At 39.5% G+C, this 21,842-nt stretch overlaps 1 protein-coding gene across 1 annotated transcript in view; it reads right to left on the reverse strand.

Moving 5' to 3' along the window:
* Positions 1–21,344, reverse strand: part of NFX1 (nuclear transcription factor, X-box binding 1) — a 93,606-nt gene extending 72,262 nt beyond the window's left edge. Inside the window, exons 1-3 of the mRNA XM_021540509.3 lie at positions 21,276–21,344; positions 9,954–11,003; positions 5,901–6,062 (exon numbers count right to left, since the gene is read on the reverse strand). Of these exons, the coding sequence (XP_021396184.2) occupies positions 5,901–6,062; positions 9,954–11,003; positions 21,276–21,300 (1,237 nt within the window). The 5' untranslated portion in view covers positions 21,301–21,344. The remainder of the gene's footprint in view (positions 1–5,900; positions 6,063–9,953; positions 11,004–21,275) is intronic.
* Between the last annotated feature and the right edge of the window lie 498 nt (positions 21,345–21,842).

A 21,842-nucleotide genomic window follows, 5' to 3' on the forward strand; every position in this document is an offset into this window, starting at 1 on the left:
GACCAAAAAAAAAAAAGACCCAGGAACAGGAAATTAAGTCCATGATAACTAAAGTTTGTAAAGACAATTATTAAAAAAATAAAAGTGGAGGGATTGAGAGGAATAGCGGATTTGTCTTTACAAACAAGCTGTAGGTCTGCTGGTAGATAAAACTAGCACTGAGAGATAAAAGAAACAATGGGAAGGATTCCATTGAGTGATGAATGGAAAAAGATATTTGCTTTTACAAATAAGCTTTAAGTTTGCTGATAAATGAAATTAGACATTGAAAGTTGAAAGAAACAATGGGGGAAAACCCTAAATTCTGTAGGAATTAAAATTAAAAGGAGGGTTATACATTAGTGTGGAAGGGGCTAATAGCGGACCTGTTAGCTAAAGAAGCGAGAAGAAGCTGAGAAGCAAGAAAAAGCTGATAAGGAGGTCTCTCCAAGGCTGTTACCAAGGAGACCAAGAGACAGAGGAACTGAAGAGAGATAAGCAGAGAACTTCACAGGTGGAGGAAGTATTTTTAGAAAGTTATCTGAAGTCACTGTTACTTTTAGTCACTGTTAGTTTTAGTTACTGTTAGCCACTGTTACTTTTCACCAACGGTGTTACGTTGATTTATTTTTGCCAGTAGTTGGGGTAGAAATATAAACAATCAGAAAGTGTATAAAAGGTCAGCCATTTTCGATAATAAAGAATTGCCATCTGAGACTGCTTGTGGTCTCTGCTTTGTGTCGCATTCACCTTGACAGCGACACGTTAGAGGGAAATCTTCAATATCAGGTGTGTCAGGAAGTCTGTACCTCTCAAGTACCTCAGCTTATGGGGAAAGAGAGAAGGGAAATGCAGCCAGGAAATTAGAATAAAAGAAGAGACTGCATCCTCCAAAAATTCGAGAGACCCCAGGGGAATGCCTCATGGCCTCTCCCTTTATTTGAATAAAGTGAAAGGACTCCTCTGTCTCCTTTTTGGACATAAACCTTTTATGTTTGTGGATTAATTTTCCTGACATCCCTAAAGGATCCATACCTCCTTTTCTCTTGTAACAACACAAGTCATTATTGTTCTGGGAGATGAAACTATATGAGAACCCCATGAGGGATGGATTTCTCTGATCCAATTCTGTGATCACAAGAAATTGTGAGAAAATATGTGCGCACACACACACACTTTCAGCCTTCCACTATGAATCACCGAGGTTTAGAGCTCCTGCAAGGCCCTACAAGGAGGGCAATTTTCATTGAAACACCGTTGGAGGATAGGATCTTTCAATTCTTTTCCTTCCTTTTCTTTCTCTCATGGAATTTTGTCCCATTTGTTGCTAAGAGAAAATAGCAACTAGTACTTAAGAGAGACAAAAGAAATGGCCAAGGTGGGAAAAGTGTGCAGCTGGCTACTCTTTATTTGAAGGGCTTACTCTGGGGAAGGGCAGAGATACTGTGAGATTCTGGCCAAGGGACTGGGGGGAGGGGAGTGGGTGGGGGGCGAGTGGGCGGGGTGAGGAAGTGGTGAGCGGCTTGGTTTAGCCCATTGCTTTCTCTAACTCAGTTGAGCTACTTACTGTGGGGAGAATTCACTGCCACCACAGTACCCAGCCTTGCACTGCTTCTTCCTTACTGCACGTGAGCCTTTGCTCTTAAGAACAGCCACTGAACTGGGAACTTATTAACACCTGATCAGATTGGAAAAAACCCTCACCATCTATTCAGGTGCCTCAGTGGAAAATCCACGACCCTGACCCCCTCCCTCTTCCAGGAGGGTGCATCTCTCTGGCTGTGTGTGGCAGTTGCTATGGCAAAGTCCAGAGGCCACTGCCCAGCTCCACAGCTGTCTGCCGCAGCCTCAGGCTTTTTTGCTACACTCTAACCCAGCACTCCACGTCCAGGCGTTTTCTGTTATATTTGTTTGCCATCCCAGGGCTGTGCTTGCTTCCGCTACCCCACCTGCCACTCCGAGGTTCCTGCTGCAGCCCATTTCACCATCCAGCCTGTCTACCATTACCGCATGAGGGAAACGCAGCTGAACTTGCGCCACAGCATCCCCAGCAGCCACGAGGGAATCATTGCACCTGCCTGCCTGGCTGGGAGCCGACAGTGCCCCTGCTGGCTGGGATAGCAACTACGCCATAGGGAAAGTGCCTGCAGCTGAGAGAAGGCTGTTATTGGCTTTCTGGTTGTTTGTTGTGCTGCCGTTGTGGTTTGCTCTGTTATACATACTAGTATCAAGAATTGCTATTCCTTTCCCCATACCTTTGCCTGAAAGCCCCTTAATTTCAAAGTTATAATAATTCTAGAGGGAAGAGGGTCATACCCTCCAACCAAGGGAGGTTCCCTCCTTCCTTGGCAGAGACCTATCTTTCAAACCAAGACATGCTGCTGCAAAAACATAAAATGAATATTCAAAACTCATCTTATTAGCAAATAAGCTGGAAGTGAAACATACCAGTGAAAACTTTTGTTGCTGAATTAGGTAAGATTTTCTGGAATTCATTACAACATTTGCAAAATCAAAGGAAATAGTGTCCAAAAATTTTAAAAAAAACCAAACAAAAACAAACAAACAAACAAAAAAAACCCAACAACATTCAACATTTTTTTCCCCCTGTTCCAAAACCCAGTGAATTATGGAGTTAGGTAGATTACAGTGTCCCATTTCTCCTACAGCAGACAATAATAACTACCAGGATTCTAGTGAATTCCTCATTATCCAAAGCCTGAAATGCAGAACATATACTGAAACAACCTATGGCAAAACAAATACACTCTGAAGTACAAAATCTAAACAAGATAGGATAGCTGAGTCTGCAGGTCGAGAAATATGTACTGGTGTCTTTATTTGAGCTATGGTATCAGTTCTATTGACACCATAACCTTTAACTTCAGTTAATTATTATCTCTAGTTCTCTCATATGCAGAATACAGTAACATATTTAGTCCACAAATTCTTACATGAAAAGCAAATGGCCCAAAATTTTGCTATTTTAAAAGCTTTCAGGATTCAAGTATCTAAGGTTACTCTCTTGAGAGATAAAAGCCCCCTTAAGCAAGCAGCTCTTTTGTCAAGGAGTAAGCTGTTCCAGGGAGATAAATCAATTCCGAAAAGGGGGAGTCACTCAACAGTCACTCTCGGTTTGGCTTATAAAAGTTTGCGAATAAAGTTTGTTTTTTAACCTCCTAAGTATGTTGTTGCATTTCTCCTGTGTGTCCTCCCGTCTGGGTCAATGTCTTAGGTTGGAAATGCAAGATGTGGCTGGGGGTGTGTATTCTATTGTCATCTGTTACACATGGGGCAGTTATCTTCTGTTAATTCAGCCACCTGTTAAAACCAAGTGCAGCAGTTTTCTTTATCTCTTCCACAACCAATCCTCCTCCAGAAAATATCTCCTGTTAATGTGCCATTGAATCTCACTGCATGACTGATAAAATTACATCACTGTATTGTAAAATGCTCTGCCCAGGGGGAGAAGCCAAGCATTCCTACCTGGATATAATCTGAGATTTGGAATACCACAGCCAGCCTTTTCCCACTGGATTCCCAGAGGAAGAACAGGTCCATCTATACCATCACCGTACCTTTAGAGAAAACTCAACCCTTCTACAGAATCTCTGCTTCAACAGAACCACATCTGTCACTCCAGGAGGACTGCAACCACCATTTAATTGGACTGCTACCAACACCCTGACCAACAGGGTGCCAAGTTGTATTCTGATCTGTCACTGTTGTTTGGTATTACTGGATTTTTTTAAAAAAAAAATCCTAATAAAGAACTGTTATTCCTACTCGTGTATCTTTGCTTGAGAGCCTCTTAATTTCAAAATCAGAATAATTTGGAGGGAGAGCGTTTGCATTTTCCATTTCAAGAGAGGCTCCTGCCTTCCTTAGCAAACATGTGTCTTTTCAAACTAAGACAGTAAAGTAGAACCTCAAGCCCCTTTGAAATAAACTCACCAAGTGAGAAATTGGGCCCACCATCAGTCCCATCCAGAAGTCTGACTATGCATCTTCTGCAAAAAGAACTTTGCAACCAATCCTTTCTGCAGGAGATTTACAGTTTGCAAGAACGTCTGTCAAAAATTTAGAACTAGGTGACATTGTATTTCCTCAGTCTGCCCACAGAGATACAGAAAGACACACAAAGAATGGGAAATGCTCAACAAGCAAGGTACAGAAAAAATAAAGCCTACTTCAGGATTTTAATTTTCAGAGTGTGTCTACACCACTCAACTGAACTGAATAATGGCTGCAACTCAGCCTTACCTTACATTAAAGGATTCAAAGGGCATAACATACTGGTTTAAGAGTTTCAAAAAGTAGTATAATACAAGGAATCTAAAACAGTTTAAACTAATGACAAAGGCTGAAGCTTTCCATTTTCTCTGAATTCCCTTTCATTGCATGGTATGAGTGATGGAGTATTTCATCTGAGAAACAAACTAAAAAGTGGTTGAGTAAAAGCGGACCACTAATGCATGAAGTGCGTCTTCTACTTGACTTCTCAGCAAAGGAAACATAAGAGATGAACTTGTAAAAATACAACCACAGAGTTTTGCATCCTGATGCACTGATTTAATTGAATGATCTTATGCATCCAAATCTGGAAATTAGGTTTAGCTAGAACACTGGAAAGAATCAAGTTATGAGGATTATATAAGGCATACACAGAACGGTGGGGAAAATAACTGATTTAAAACTTGTTTACAGCTGACCACTTGTAGTGAACCATTTGCACCTTATGGCTAAAGTTTGCCTTAAACAAGCTGTTTAAGCTAGTTTAACTATAGGAGAAACTTTGAACTAAAGGGGAAGCCGCTGTTAAGGAATGGATACTATAGAGGAAAGGTAGAGGGGTTTTTTGATACCAATTTCTCTCCACCAAAAGCCATTACCATACAGCTGCAAAACCCTGAAATTGGAACATTTGTTCAGAAAATTTTTCCAGGCACGTACACTCAAGCACCCTGTTTGACACTGCGAGACTTCCAGAACCTTCCAGAAAGACTGTGCACATTCATAATTCTTCCTGGAGGAGATACTAGAGTGTTTACTAGAAGAAACAGGGTTATAAACTCCCCAGTTTTTGATATGTATGCTTGTTCCCATCTCCGATGGACTCACACTGCATATCACGACCATGGACCATGTCACTGAAGCCATGGGTGGTGAGAGATCTCTCTTTTCCTCTTTCCTGTTTTCCTCTCTTAGGGTGATCATACACTTCAGAATGCCTACAGAACCCCTTCTCAAATCCATTAAGTCTTTTTCCAATTAAAGTTTCAAAGCAGTTCTAATAAATGTTGTTGTATCAGTTATTTAGTGTTGTTTTGCTTTAGTCCACCCCCAGGGATCCCTTTAACAATGAACTTGGCTGCCTTACCTCAGAGGTGGATTGTGGTGTTGAATTTTAGTTAAATGGTATGCTCTGTCTCACCCCTCAAAATTGTATGGTTTATTCCAAGCCTGTAATCCTCCCCTGAAGTATCATGTGTCTGTAATCCCATTGACCCAAACCTTATCCAGCTCTCTCTCTCAGCCGTCTCTCTTGACCAGTGCTTTCCTGGCCCCGCCCCTCCCTCAGAAACCATGCTTTTTCCCGGGGGTACGACCCCCAATAAACCCTCATCTAATTAGCACCCTCAGAAGCCATACGGAGTCTCCTTGCCTGCCTGCTGCTACCAGCGAACTCACAGCTTGGGGGCTCTCCCCAAATGCACCCAGCAACAGTGGGTCACATTATCTTAAACAGCATTTCTAAATAGTTTTCACAACACAAGTAACACATGAATTTAGCTCACATATATTCGATAATTTGAGATTAATATTCTCACATCTATTTGTGAATATATCATACATTACATATACAATATTTATACATGATGTAGAATATATATATAACATATATTTGAGAAAATACTAACCTTCAGCTTGTGAAGCTGGTGACCGTGCCCATTTCTTGATGCAATTCAGGTGGAATACATGGTAACAATTCTGACAGCTCCACACTGGGGCTACTATTCGGACCACCTCACAGCATACCATGCACTCATACTTCTCTGTGGTCAGCTGTTCAATCAAGGACCCTGCAAATAAAATATATTACTTGTACATAAAAGAACAGCTAGCTGTGAAATGAAACTCTAAATCCAAAGATTTCATTTAAATTACAGTGAAACTTATTTTAGCTCTGTGGCTATAAATAAGGCATTAGTTTACACGTGGAAGATTCCAGTTTGTTACTTGCTATGCATTTTTTTTAGCTTCAGAGCAGGAAGAAGGACTATAAGATTCTTATTAAAGTGGCAATGCAAATTCCACTTTCACAAATAGCAATTATTCTGATCTTATTAATTAATGCCACTTTTAAGAAAGTTTAAGATTTTTGTCACCACTTTATATAGGAAATTCATCTTTGCATACACTTTAAACCAAAAAGATGAATACTCTTAAATACAGAAATCTCTGCCAAAATTACATTTAATTTCTATCCTTAAGTATTCCCAGGAGATGATACAACAAATATTAATATCAAAGGACCTGGATTATGGGAATAAACCCTTTATAAAATGAGTGCTTTAGGAGTAGAACTAGTGGGAACAACAGTCAAAGTACAGGGTCTTTGAGCCATGTGAACAAATGTGAAAAAGTACTTTGAAAATAAAGCAAGAACCTCACATTAACGTCAAAACAGCCTAATGTGCAACCGTAAGAAAAGCATGACATAAAGCTTCATTTCTGTCCGATTACTTCCTCACTCATCAAGGTAAGACTACCAAATACACCTTAGAAATGTCCATAGGATTTTAAAATATATTAACTATAAGTGTACAGTGTAAAAATGTAGCATTTTAAGATTGTGCCAATACAAGTATCGGAGACTGAAATGTTATGGTTTATAGCTTAAACATTTCTATGAAAGGACTTTTGCCTATTATAGCATATTGTGTAACAAAAACTGCATGGAAGACCACTGCACCCTAAATGAGGTCTCTGGGCTGAGGCTCTCAACTGTGAGTTAAACTGCCTAAGGGAAAGTGATAAAGCATCTTTATCACTTTAATGGATAAAGTTATGATGGAAATGATGGATAAGACTGGAAGAGCATGCACCCATGGCAGGGATGTCCAGAAGCTCTGGGGTAGAGGCTATAGCCCCAGGTTTATCTGCTGCCAGACTTGCACAGACCCTGACACCAAACCAAAGAGGAAATGAGGAAGTTCTTTTCAATGTGTGGCATAGCCTCTAGTCAGAAGCAGGGAGGGAACACTCATCCAACTGCTGTGTAGACTTGCCCAGCTGCAGGGTTCTCCACCCTGGGAAAACCACATCTACTGGACATCCATGTGAGGGACAGCAGACAGGATGTCATGGCCTATCAAAGGCCCACTCCAAGGGGTGCACAGACCTGCACCAGAGAACACTGCACGTAATGCAACAGACCCACAGTCCTGCAGGCGACTGTCAAACCTGCCCCCCTCAGGGGAGGCACCTGGACGCTCCCACCTGGCCCATAATTAAGCCATTAGATTCTACACTTTTCAGAAGAGGACCGTCACCACCAAGAAGACCAGAGGGAGGGGAACAACAAGACATCACTGGAACCCATGGAGGGATGATATGTTTCTATTTAATCTCTCTTTGTCACTCTCCCTGTTCCCTCTCCTCCTAGCCCCCTTTTTCTATTTCTTTCTTTTTTTTCTCTTTCTTTCTCTTTGCCCCTTTTACTATTTAATAAAATATATCTTTTTTTGGTATTGACATCAACCTTGTTTGTGTTTTAATCTCATTTTTGCAAACATTTGAACCCAAGTACATTCAGCTTTATTCACAGAGAATTCTCTTTGCTCCTCTGTGATTAGACACCGGATCACAACAACAAGGAAAGTTCAAATTAATAATGAAGGAAATAAGAAAGGAAAATAATAGAAAAAAAATTACTGTCAATTCAAAATGTGCTTGTACTACATCTGACTGCAAGCAAGCCCATGGCTTGCAAGCGTTAACATTGTTTGTCCTCCTCAATACAATTTTCAAATTTGTTTTCTAGCCCTCCTGCATCAAGCGCCACAACATTTAGGATTACCAGCAATTTCTACTTGTCATCACATAATTATTATCTGCCATAAAGGAAGATTCTCATGTAAAACATACTTCTTCTCTCCAGAAGACTAAAGCTATACCACCATACTCAGAAACTGTATGGTATACATAGTTAAAAACCCACAATCCTAGTTCCCTGAAAACAGTGGCAGACAGTGTTTCCAAAAGAGCTCCCAAACAAGCATGCAAATAAACTACTATTTTGAAGGGGGAAGATCCTTAAGTTCTCTGGAAAAGACTATTACTTATCTTTCTGCCTATTGCATGTGATGTTTCTCATTTAATAACAATGCTGGGAAAAAGACTGAGGTGCCTTCAATTTTATGATTCAAATAGAACTCAGGTGCATGACAGTTATTTAGGTTAGAGAGGAACAAGGAAGATCTTGATCCTCCCAAGAGAAGAAAGTTTCTAACTAGATGTATCTTATGCTTCTTGATTACACTATTCCTTTCTCAAATGTGAAATAGGAGACACTGAGAAGTAAAGTCTTCAATAGATTTGATATCACAGTTAAGATAATTGGAACTAGTCTACCCTATCATTCTGTGCAGCAGAAGGTAAGGTTGAGATGTTTTGTAAAATACCAAATAAATATAATTCTTGGTGTTTCTCCTTATTGCTTCTGAACATTTAAGCCTCTTAACACTTAGTGCTTAAGCTTATGCAAAACAGTAAGAATAAGCTACCTAAGTTGTTGTCGAAACAGAAACCAGTATCATACCCCTGAAGATTTTGAGCCGATTTCCACCTAATGTTTTCAGTCACTGATGGTATGAGCCAGCATAAAATTCATTCAGAGAGCCAAAAACTGTGAGTCTGGTTTACAGTGTCAACAGCAAAAGTTTCTACTACCAAACTTCCAAAAATACTATCCAGATATTGCCTCTATTTCAAATTACTTTTTGAGGTGATGCCTGATGCTTTTTGTCTTTTTTCTTCTATATATTCCCTGTATTCTTCACACACATATTTGGAGATCTGTAGCCTATTATTGCATTTATAGGTAGTTTTCCCCAGTACTTTTCCCTGACCTGAGAGGCAGAAAGACAAAACACATTCCAAGACCTCTATGCTATCTTTGTTCTCCTTCAAAACCAAGCTTGAAAAACAGCTCTTCGAGACACATTTTCATCAACAAGCTTCAGTCCAATCTGAAGGGGGAAGATTTAGAAGGGTTTCAAACTGTGGGGGAATAGCATCATCACTTATGCTCCTAATTGGTGATTTTTGCCAATCATGCAAATTTACTAAACTTATAAAACCCTATGCACCTGGGGGGTGGAGGGAGGTTTGTGGACATTTTCCATATTTGCCCCTGGAGGTTGTCACTAAAGACCAACTTTTATATTATCTCCTATACTAGTATTATCTTGAAAGTGTGTGTTGTTTCATTTATAGGTTCTTTAAGACATCAAAGGTGCAGCAAAAAGCACATAAAAATCAGTTCTGAGTAGAATACTGTTTCTGTCTGGCATTTTCCTACTTCTCCATAAATCATGAAAAGACCTATTCTCCAAAAGTCAGTTTCAACATTATCCTTCTCAAGTCACATTACTCAGAATGCTCAGAATTTTAATCCCACAACATACATGTTTTAAAATGGTAGCTGACTAGGTCATCGTAGCAAAAATAGAAAAAACTATAAACAAAACTATAAACAAAATCTGTCCTTCTCTAGTAAACTTACAGAGTATGTTCCCACTGGGATACCATGCATCTACATGTACTTCTACCCTCTGATCCCAATACCAATTTAATGTGAAATAATAAACTTTTTCAGCTACTCAAGGCAGGAGCTGAAGCAAAGACTGCTTAAATTAGTGAAGATGATATCTTTCATATGGGAGTCCAGGACAGTCTCAAAAACTTACCTGTATGAGTTTCTTTGTTTTTTGGTACATCACTTTGCTTTTTCCAGTACTGGGTCCAGCTGAAATGAAGTGCAGGTACTTGATCTCCCTTTAGCAAGAACTTTCTTCCACTGAACCCAAGAGACTCAGACAACTGATGTCTGATTTCACCGGTCAAGTTTTCATCATTTTTGTGAGCAATGAGTTCTTTCTTCCTTTCATTTTTATCTTTTGGAGTATATGCAACAGAAGACTTCTTACCTACTTTTGTATTTTTACTGCGGTGAGAATCATGTCTTTTCTGACACTCCTTTTCTACTGGGGGTTTATTCCACACAGGCTTCCGGGGATATCTTTTGTTTACATTATTGTAGCCTTTTTGCTCATCCCCACTTCCAAAAGGTGCATCACAGAATGCCTTTCCAACGGATGATTCTGAAGAGTCAGACTGCGTCAAATCCAAAGACGGAAATTTTTCAAACAGCTCTACTTTCTGTTTAGAGCTCACTCGCTTTTCACCATCATGTACCTGCTTTCCTTTTTCCCTGATACCTCTCCCAGACATATGCATCAGATGTGTTTTCTTCGGCTTTGCCCCTCTGCTATCCACATTAGGTACTTCCCTATCACTCTCTGAAGAGAGAATATCACTGTATCCTCTATGAGGTGCTCTTCTACCAGGTACTAGTGCAGCATCTGAAATTCCCAGACCTGCAGCAGCATCCGTAGTACTTTGCCTTGTCTTATTTCTAGCACATGTGCCATCATTTCTTAATCTGTGCAATCTCTGGCTTTGCAAGCTGCGATTCTTCAGACTTTTACTGGTACCAAAATATTGGTGGAAATCTTCAGAATTCCCATACTGACTTTCTAGACTACAAAAGCCATGATGCTTTGTGGAAGAGCTTTCATAATCTGTACCTCTTTCAGAATACAGACTAGGAATTGGTATATTACTTCTATTCTGATCACTGTTAGAGTCTTTCCTGTCTTTATTTACCCAGTTTATATCTGTAGGTTGTCCTTCTCCAGGAATGGAATCAGCAGCACCAGGACTGAAATTCAATGTACCTAAAAAATAAATAAATATAACTTTATAAAACTTAAAACAGTATATACTTCTTTTCAACGAAATTACTATGCATGCAAAGGTCCAGAAGTTCCATCAATCCCACACTTGACAGAACAACTGCAAACAAGAGTCCAGAAACAAGAACTGAATCATACAATGCTTTGTAGGAGCCTTCTTGTCTCATCATCTTTACAGAACTGTGAATACACAGAATTAAGAATATAAAAAGATGAAAGAAAAACTTTTGAAGCAGCACAAGATATGCAAGTGCGATAATCAGTGTTTAACATCTAAAGTTTTTCCTAGCATGTTTACATAAATATAAGAACCTGAGAAAAGAAGTATTTTTAATACAATGGCTACATCTGAGATTTGAATATAATACAAAACTTTGAATATAAATTAAAAGTAGTAGTAGTAAATCCTTGCATCAACTCTGACTACTGACTATACTGTTCTAGAGACAGACATATTAAACAACACAGGGCAGCTGTGCAAAATTATTTTTCTGAGGCCATCAACATGAACCATGCTTCTACTACAGCAGTCTTCTGTCATTTCTATATCTCTAGATAAAAGAGAAATTCTATGTCCCTCAATTTCCTGTAACATTGTGCCAGTAGTGTCTGCCTGCAACAGAAATTATTAGTGAGTATCAAGGATAGTTTAATTGGCTGTGGCAGATAGGTTAAATTTTACACAGTAATGTAAAAAAACAGAAGTTAATAAAATCTCATGGAGATCTCATGGATCTCACTTTACTGGTTGGGTAGGTTACCTCATATGGTAGGACAGATCACAGTTTGTTCCTGGTTCATAACAATTAAAAGAGATAATCAAACACTTAGGCCATGACTTAGATCAAAAGACTCTCCGAAATGCTAATAGAATCTAGGCTCCTGAACCACCTACTATTTTTTCAAAAAATATTGTGGAAATTAACATTTTGAAGAGAAGAATAAACCAAAACATTTCAAGGTGCTAACATGCTTTTTTTTCCTCAGTGAATTTAATTTGCTTTCAAATGAAAAAAGGTTTCTTCAAAACCTCTAGGAATGGTCACAGCTGCAATGTGAAGCTGGCAGCCAAAGGAAAAAACTGTAACATACAACTTTATGGAAGTGAAGATTTAACCTTAATAAAAATTAAGATTTTAAAATTACATTTCAAGATGTTTTAACCACATTGCCTAATTCATACTTCTGCTTTTAAAGAGCAGTTGAAATTACTTTGGGGATTTTTGTCTTTGCAAAAACGACATTATATATTATTTCTATAATATATATAATTTAATATTATCTATATTCACTATATCCATATATATTAACATTACAATGTTACATTACAAGATAGTATATGTAATTAATATAGTATATTATATAGTATTATATGCACCCTATACAGTATTACATGTTATAAATAAACTAGATACAATTGGCAAATACAAATAGTTTGGGGTTTTTCAAGCTGAAATACTAACCTGATTTTGAGACAATAGAATGAAAAAACCAGACAGAAGTCTGGTCTTCAAAACAGCTCAAGCCTGAATTAAGAATCAGCAAAAAAGCAAAAGTAGCACAGGCAAAAAAAGTAGAGACACAGAGGCTGATCTTTTCTTCCCAGTACCTAGTGCCAGCACATGTGGGAGTAGTCCAAAGCTGTGACCCCCCCCAGAGAGAAAAGGAGGAGGGGCAGGGAGGTGTTCAGATGCAACATGAGGGGACATTTCTTTGCCAAGAACATGGTCATGTTATGAATGAGGTCCCATATGTCTAATTTAATATATCACAAACTTAAAATTTAGCAGCAGTTTTCATTGAGGTAAAATAATTCAATCAACTATAATTCAGTAGTTACAAAAATAAATTTGGCAGTGGTTTGGATAAAGCATAAGCAAAAACCGATTGATCGGGGTACATGGAGGGCTTCCCACCCTAACTCACGTACAAAAGGCAAAAGGATCCAAATACAACTTATATACTGTGTACTAATACATATTCATTATTAGTTTCCCATAAATCTCCTCTTATTTCCAATTCTTGAAATCTACGTCATTCTACTGCACAGTGCATGCTCCCATTGTTGCTATGGGGTCTTCTGATCTCTTTGGGGGGGTCTTCTTGGAGGAAGGCCGAAGGTCTTCCTCACATGCCCTCTGCATAACCTGGCAGGTGGTGCATGTGCATTAAACTTAGTGTTATATATGTAAGCACTATGTCCCAATTAAGCCTTATTTATTTCATAGATAAGACCACTATTTTAGACTCCCTGTTTGGAATGGTCCCAACTTTATTCATATTCAAGGTCGATCCTTCTCTGGGAGTTGTCTTAACTTCAGTTGGTGCCAATTTTGGTTTGGGAGTCAGTTCCCAACTTCTCCCAATTATCTCTTGGGAGTTTTTCATCCTCAAGGCCATTTTCTAGTATTGGATATTCTGCTTATTCCATCCTTACATTCTATATCCATTTTCTCACAAGAATCATCTGTAAGGGAACCCTCCTGCTCTTTAATACTGATCACATATACTTTTTCTTATTATTTTCCCAAATTATTAATATAATTACAATTTTATTAGCACGAATCACATCCATTTATCACAGTCAAAACCTTTAACAGGCTTTCCAGAAGGGTAGTTAATACCCCATGTCTGTCAGTGTCCAAGAGGCAACTGGACAACACTCTCAATATGCTTTAACTTTTAGTCAGTCCTGAAGTGGTCAGGTCTGGATTCAATGATCATTGTAGGTCCCTTCCAGTTGAATTATTCTATCATTAGGACTGCAGAACCCTAGTAGGTACCAGCATTAGGCTTATACATATGAAAGAATCTGGACTGAAAGCATCTTCCCGAGAAACATTCTATTTTTCTCAGCATATGTATCCTGTGCAAAGAATTGCAAATGTGAAGTTGTCCATTTTATTTTATACAGCTACACTTACTTCCAGTTTTCCCAGTGTTAAGCCAGTTTCTTTCCTATCACTAATAAAGAGCAGTACATTTGTAAACTATGCACTATAATGTTAATGGCAGTCACTCAGTATAGACTACTTAAGTTTCACACATTCTGATCTGAAAACAGAATGCAATCCTACAATTACACGCAAACCTTATTTGAAACAATCAGTTTTATTAGCTGTTTTAATTTTTCTTTTGTATACTCTAAAGTCTGATGGATAGATAAAGTTTAATAAAAACAGATTTTGCAGAACCCACAGAGCTTGCCTCTAAAAAGCATATTCTAAAGACCACTGTTTCTTTGGTTATGAGATGTGGTATGTAAAACGAATGAAGGAATTAGTCAGATTGACCTTTGAGCATGGCCTCCAAGAAGTCTAACCAGGATTTGAAATGTAACTGTGGAAGTAATATTTTGAGAGCACTTTTCAAATAATCTGTTAAGTCTGCAGAAAAAAATGAGAAGGGATTCAAATATTTAAAAGCATCTCCAAAATATGAATAATTCATTATAACTTTTTACATCAATAAGATTCCTATTCTTGCTGTCAGCTTCTACATAATGAAGAAAATTCCAGAGTGGTGAATTCTACTAAAACTGATTTCTGTCTGTAAAGACAAGAAACTGCAAACTAAAAGTACAAGTGTAATAATAAGTAGCTGACACTGGTTGAAATTGTCTCTGCCATGCTTATACATACATACACAAAAATTCATAGTAAAAGGGATGCCCCAAAGCTAAAGTCCAGCCTGTATTTCTACAAAATAAACACAGGATATCATAGTACCCTTAGAAAAAACTTCTGTATTGTCTCACCCCTATGCCTGAGAATATCAGGGAACAGATGCTCCTAGCACTTACGCTTAAGGCACATGGAGGACAGGGAGGTGATTTGAGACAGTCAGCACAGCTTTACCAAGGACAAGTCCCACCTGACCAACATAGTGGTTTTCTATGATGGAGTGACTGCATAAGTGGACAAGGGAAGGGCTGCAGATATCATTTATCTGGACTTTTGTAAAGACTTTGATATGGTCTCCCCCAACATCCTACTCTCTCAATCAGAGAGATCAACGTACTATTAGACAGATAAAAAACTGGCTAGATAGTAACATCCAGAGAGTAGTGGTCAATGGCTCAGAGTCCTGATGGACTTCAGCAACAAGTGATGTCCCTCAGGGGTCTGTATTGCAACCACTGTTGTTTAATAACCTCATTAATTATAGTCAAAGAGATACATTGCACCCTCAGCAAATTTGCGGATGCCATCAAACTAAGTGGTGCAATTGACACAGCTTAAGAATGGAATGCCATCCTGAAGGACCTGGACAAGCTCAAGAAGTGGGCCCACAGGAATCTCATCAGGTTAAACAAGACCAAGGGCAAAGTGTTGCACCTGGGTCAGGGTAACCCCCAGTATCAAGAATGTCTGAGAAGACTTGGTGAGTGACAGACAGACATGACCTGACAGCATGTGTTCACAGCCCAGAAGACCAACTGCACCCTGGGCCACATCAAAAGAAGTGTGGCCAGCAGGTCACATAAATTGATTCATCCCCTCTATTCTGCTTTGAGTACTCCACACTTGGAGCGCTGCATCTAGCAATACAGTCCCCAGCACAAGGAGGACATCAACTTGTTGCTTTGAAGCAAATCTGGAAGAGGCCACCAAGATGGCTGGAAGGATGGAGCATATCTCCTGTGAGGAAAGGCTAAGAACATTGGATTTGTTCAACCTGGAGAAGAGGCTCCAAGGTGACCTAACTGCAACTTTCCAGTACCTGAAGGGAGCCCACAAAAAAAAATAAAAAATGGACAGAGACATTTTAGGAAGGCATGTAGGGACAGGACAAGGGGGTCTGGCTTCAAACAGGAAGAAGAGAGATTTAGGTTAGATATAAAGAAGAAAATCTTTACTGTGACAGTAGTAAGGCACTGGATCAGGTTGCCCAAAGCAGCGGTCCCATCCTTGTAAGTGTTCAAGTCCGCACTAGATGGGGCTTTGAATAAGCAGGTCTTGTGGAAGATGTCCCTGCCCATCACAAGGGGGTTGAAACTAAATTACTTTTAAGGTCCCTTCTAGCCCAAGCCAATCTATGATTCTACAATTTTAACATCCCTAGGAACTTGGGTTAGAATTAGAATGTAGCATATGAAAACAATATGGCTTCAAGCATTAAACCCCTTCAGCACTAACTGCTAACAGAGACACAATGTCCTGGCAAAGAGGTAATCCTTGTAAGCTATATTTTAGAAAAATAATTTGATAAGAACCCATTAAAAAAAAGAGGCAAAATAATAAGTACTCATCTCATTTTAATAAGTACAAGCTCATCTTCAAAAACAGTACAGCAAACAGCTTAGGTACTTTTTATGAATACATGACATTTGAAGGTGCCACTTAATGACATTATGCCTAAGCTCTAATTTTAGAACGGTTTAGGAAGCTATATTCAATTAGATTTTTAAGAACAATTACATAATTTACTTTAATTAATATGAAGTTCATAATTATAAACAAGTATAAGAGAAAAAATATATTGACAAAATTAATTTTAAAAATACAATAGTCCACAGAACAGCCCCTTAGGCTTCAGACTTAGTGCTTCTTTATTCTTAAATTAATTCAGCTTTAATTCCTAGACAGGAAGAACTGATTTCCTTCTTAAATTAGTACAGAACTGATTTCCTTCCTTCTCCTTCCTTCCTATCAGTATAAAACTGGAAGGAAACAAACAATACTGATTATTACCATTCTTTCTAAATAGATATCAGACATCTTTTAACTGACTGTTCTCAATGAGATACCCATAAATTCAGCCAAAATAGTGTCTTGCACTCTGTGCAAAAACACTTTCTTCAGTACTGTGTGTTTGACTCCACAATGCAAAAATTATATCAAAATATTAGGTGTGTCCAAAGAAGGACAACAAAGATGGTAAAAGGACTAAATTACATGAGCAGCTGAAAATACTATCTTTGTTGAGCTTGGAGGAGACTGAGGAGTGACCTTATTGCTGCCTACAGTTTTCTCATGAGAGGAAGTGGAGAGCAGTTGCTGATTTCTTCTCCCCAGTGGCTAGTGATATAGCAAGTGAAAGAAAGCTTAAAGCTTGGTCACAGAGAGGTCAGATTGGAGAGTATCAGGAAAAACTTCAAATAAAGGGTAGTCAAGTATTGGAAAAAGCTTTATAGGAAATTGGTCATGACTCCAAGTTTTTTAGTATTCAAGAACTGTTTTAATAATGTGCTTAGATATTTAATTTTTAAGTTGTCCTGAGTGATATCAAGTATTTGACTCAGTGACTCTTGATGAGTCCTTTTCCACTCAGAATATTTTATCAATAGATGTTCTATTTATGTACTGTCTCTCACCTATAATACAAAGCTAATTTTTCAGAATGGATGCCTTCATTTTTAAAGCAATTCAAATAACCTATTCTTTCACCTAAAGGTAGATGACACTAGAATGTGCACACAGCAATCTATTTGCATCAACATTACATATATCCAGACAAGAGATGATTTATCTGCACACAAAGCGCTAGTTACATAGAAGACACTCCCTGCAGCTCTTAAAATGCCTGTATTAAACAGTACAACAACCACCCAAAAGAACAAAAGGAAAAAGCCCCACAAACAAACAAAACCAAAAAACAAACAAACAAAAAATGAATGGTCCATTATGGAAATCTAAGGCTTTCCCCATAGCACTGGAAGCTTTAAACCAACTACCAAGTTTACATTTTCTGTCTTCTCTGATCACTTTATACATTCACCTACATAATCTTATCATTTTCAAGATGACACAGATTTACAAAATGTTGAATTTCTTCCTAAACACGAGTTACATTGTTTCAGGCTTAACGACTCAAGCAGTGCAACCCATTTCCAGGCAAAACAATCTGCATGCCCAAAACTCATTGTTTATTTCAACTGTATTAGCTCATGTCATAAAATATATGCTCCCTTCCAACAACACTTGCCAGAAATTACTAGAGAGTAACATGCAAAACCAGCCTAACCATAGAATTACAGAATGGCTCATTTTGAGACTTCTATAGATAACCTAGTCCAAAAATTCTGCCCAAAAGAGGTCAGTTACCCATAACTGTGACCAGCTGGATTTTGAGTATCTCCAAGGACAGAGAGGCTATGACCTCTCTCAGCAAACCATTCCAGTGTTATTATCATTCTCGCAGTAAGAAGGCTTTTCCTTGTGTTCAGCTAGAATTTTGTATGTTTTGTACCTGTAGCCCCTTGTCCTTTTGTTAGTGTTCTGGAACACACGTAATCACAGGATATGATTATATGCAGGTGCTTTTATTAAGAGCTCTGGGAGTCAGGGGTACAAATCCAAATCTGACTCTGACATGGCTTTCGAGCTGAATGTATTTTATATTCTATCAATATATAACTTATTAATTATTAAACTTATATTGTTCTATTGTATACATTGACATGAGTTTCTCGTGATCTTTCTTAGGTCCCTAACCATAGTTTCTCATTATAATTCTTATGATTAAACAGTAATTATATTTAATTACTAAACAATCATCACATCTAACAATTATATCATTTATCATGTACTAGCTACACAGGTGCAGTTCTAGCAAGAACAAGTTCTTCATGTGCTTAGGGTATTTATTTTTCCAGGGTCTACTAAGCTTATTTTTCCTGTTAACCCTAAATCCCCATGATTTTAAAACCCTTTTACTATCACTTTTAATTTAATATCACTACGAAGAATCTGGTTCCATATTCTTTAGTCCTACCCTTTCAGTATTTGTACACAGCACTACTATCTGGGACTTCTTACAAGTAAACATATTCAGCTCTCTCTATCTCTCCTCACGTGAGGGATGCTCCAATTCCTTAACCATCTTCATGGCCCTTTGCTGGACTCAGTCCAGTATGTACATGACCTCCTTGTACACAAGGAGCCCAGAACTGGACACAGTGCTCCAGAGGTGGCCTCATCTCACCTTTTCTGCTAAGCTATTTTCCAGCTAGCTAGTCCCCTGTGTATATTGGTGCAGTGTGGTGTTATTGTATTTATTGATATTGTCATTTCATGTCCAATTCAGTGCATCTAAACTTTAAATGGAACATTAAAGTTTTAGCCAGCCCATTTCAAGATGACATGCGAGAGAATTTGGAAGTAGGATTTCGTCGTAAGTAATTTCATTATCCTAACAAAAGGACCTACTACAGAATAGATTTTGCATATGGAAAACAAATACATTTTAAGTTTTCACTTTCTTCTTCCCCCTTACAGTGGGCAATGTTTTATAGCAATTCCCTGATTATCTTCAGCTTAATGACTCATTGTACCTTGTATAACACCCAGCTGTCACCATGATGGCAAAAAAACAAAACTACATTCAACAGCAATTACAGCAACTGATGAGAATAAATCCATTAACAGCTATTAAATACAATACATTTGTCCGTTGTAGGTGCATAGGGACTGAAACTAGAAAGATGCATCAATGTGAACAATTATTATACAATTGCCTTGCTGCTTGTATTTTTTCCTCTTTGTCATTTCCTGGGTCTCAATAATTCTTCACTATTGACAAAATGTCCTGGATTAGCAGCACATCTGTAGTGATCCAAAACTGTCACTCTTCAACCCCCTGTTCTATTCTGAGAGCAGAAACATCTTTCGAAGATAAGCTTTCAAAATCAGACACTTGAAGTTGCAGTGCAAAATCCAGTTTCCATTCTAATACTGCACATGTACAACTCAAAACTTACCTATGAGATTTTTCTTGAGAGCACAAAAAATGACCCAACTCCAGAACTTAATCCCAAATACAATCTGTGCTACTTTGTTATGCCTTATTATAAGACAAGTGTAGAAATGGCACCCCATCCAGACTTTACTGCTTTACAATAAAGCAATTTTTAGCCCAGTATATCTAAGACTCTTTATTCCAATACATATATACTATACAAAAAGATTTCAAAATCAGAGTTGACCCACAGCCTGACAGCATAAAATATAAAAGACAAGAAAAAATTTGACTGCATCAGCTTTACTATGTCTCTGCTCTCTGTACCACGTCCCAGGCCATTTCACCTCTGACAAGTCAGTCAGTGGACCCATTCTCACACCACCAAAAAATCCTGTAACTTCTCCATCATGATAGGCAGGCTGCCAAGAACAGGGGATGCTGTTAAGGACATTTGCTGTAGATAATCTTCACCTGAATTAACATCAGGATGCTGCAAAAATAGAGAATGATACTTTCTTCTTCACCCAAAACACAATAGTCCAGGATTTCCCCTGACAGAAATCCAACAACTATGAACAATGAAATTAGTCAGCTCATTAACTGACCTCAACGTGACATTGATTAACAGAGGTCTACTGCACTACAGTAAAATTAAGCAACATTATGAAAAAACTAAATGTCATTGATTACTCTCAGCAACACTGTTATTTCTAGATACATACTCATGACAAAATTACCTAAGAGTTCTTCTATTGTTAAGTACCCGGAATACAGGACAAATCATTAAACGCAAGTCTGAAATATCAATCTTGAAAGGTTTTCTCCCCACTCCTCAGCAATCACAACCAAAAAACTAAAGTTAATCTGAACCTGCATCATACAAACACGCACGGCAAAACAAAAGGAAAACTCTTTTCTTGCATGTTGCACTCAATCCCGATCCAGGCCGTGTATCTAAAACGCTTTCCATCCGTGAGGCCCTGCCTAGATTCCTCAGAACACGTAGCACCTACTCTAGGCAGTAACCTCCTGCATGTCCAAGACTTCTACTCAGAGATCCCTCTGAGACCCCTCCAAAAGACGCGGCTTTACAGTATCTCGTGGGCCTAAGACGTTGTCATTGTCACTGCTCTGTGCGGGCTGCCTGAAACCTGGGTTTCAAGGACATGGGTGGGCAGAGACAAACAGGTTTTCCAGTAACTAAGTTCTTCTTTGTGTATTTTCTCTGGTGTTACCAGAGACGTTACGTTCTTTTGTCCCATACCAGGACCAAGCACGTTCCTCCTCGGGCAAAGTTCTTCCAACCGGGCCCTGCGGCACAGGCGAGCCCAGCCATTCTAAGCGCCACAGGCACCGCCAAGGCCAGCCGGGCAGGCACGGGGCAGCAGCAACAGGTGGGGCCGCAGCCCGCGCCCTTCGACAAGCCAGCGTTCGATGGCGACCGCCCCGGCGCGACTTCCTACCCGCTAGTGTCACTGGGCAGTAATGACTCCTCCTGCCCTTCACTACACCCACCCAATCCTGCAGCCCCGGTCCTCAGTCCCCCTGCCCCAGAGCGGCAGCCACGCTCACCTGACCCGGGCCGCGCCTCCGCCATGCCAGCATCAACCCCGCTCCACGGCCCGGCGTCCCCGCTGCTGCGCAGGCGCACCGCTCGCGCACGCAGCGCCGACGGAGCCTCTCCGCACGCAGCCGCACCGCAGCGGCGCGCGGGAGGGGAGGGCAGAGCCCGGGGCGGGAGGGGCGCAGCCGGGGCGGGCTGAGCACGGGCAGGCGTTGGGTTGCGTAGCGTTGTGTCTTCCGGGTGGTGCTTCTCCCATCCCTGGAAGGAGCTGGAAGTCGGAAACCTCGTTTGATATTCCAAAGGAGGAAGAAAGGAAGACAAACAGCAAAAAAGAAATGCTGGCTCTGGCAATAAGTTGACGTTTTGTTTGGCAATCGGCTTCTCTCCAGCATTTCAGAGCCCGGATGAGAGGGCCAAGAGCAGGAGGGTGGGTACAGGACAGCTCGGCCCTCTGTCTGCATGTATCAAAGAGGTACTTTCTGTAGGCACAGGATAGAAAGTAGGGATCTGTTATCAGGCTATCTTGAAGGAGGTAGCAGAGACATTAAAAAAGTCAACACGAAGATTCCCATACT

The sequence above is a fragment of the Lonchura striata genome, chromosome 2 (assembly GCF_050655825.1).
Source record: "Lonchura striata isolate lonStrDom1 chromosome 2, ASM5065582v1, whole genome shotgun sequence".
Classification (NCBI taxonomy): Eukaryota; Metazoa; Chordata; class Aves; order Passeriformes; family Estrildidae; genus Lonchura; species Lonchura striata.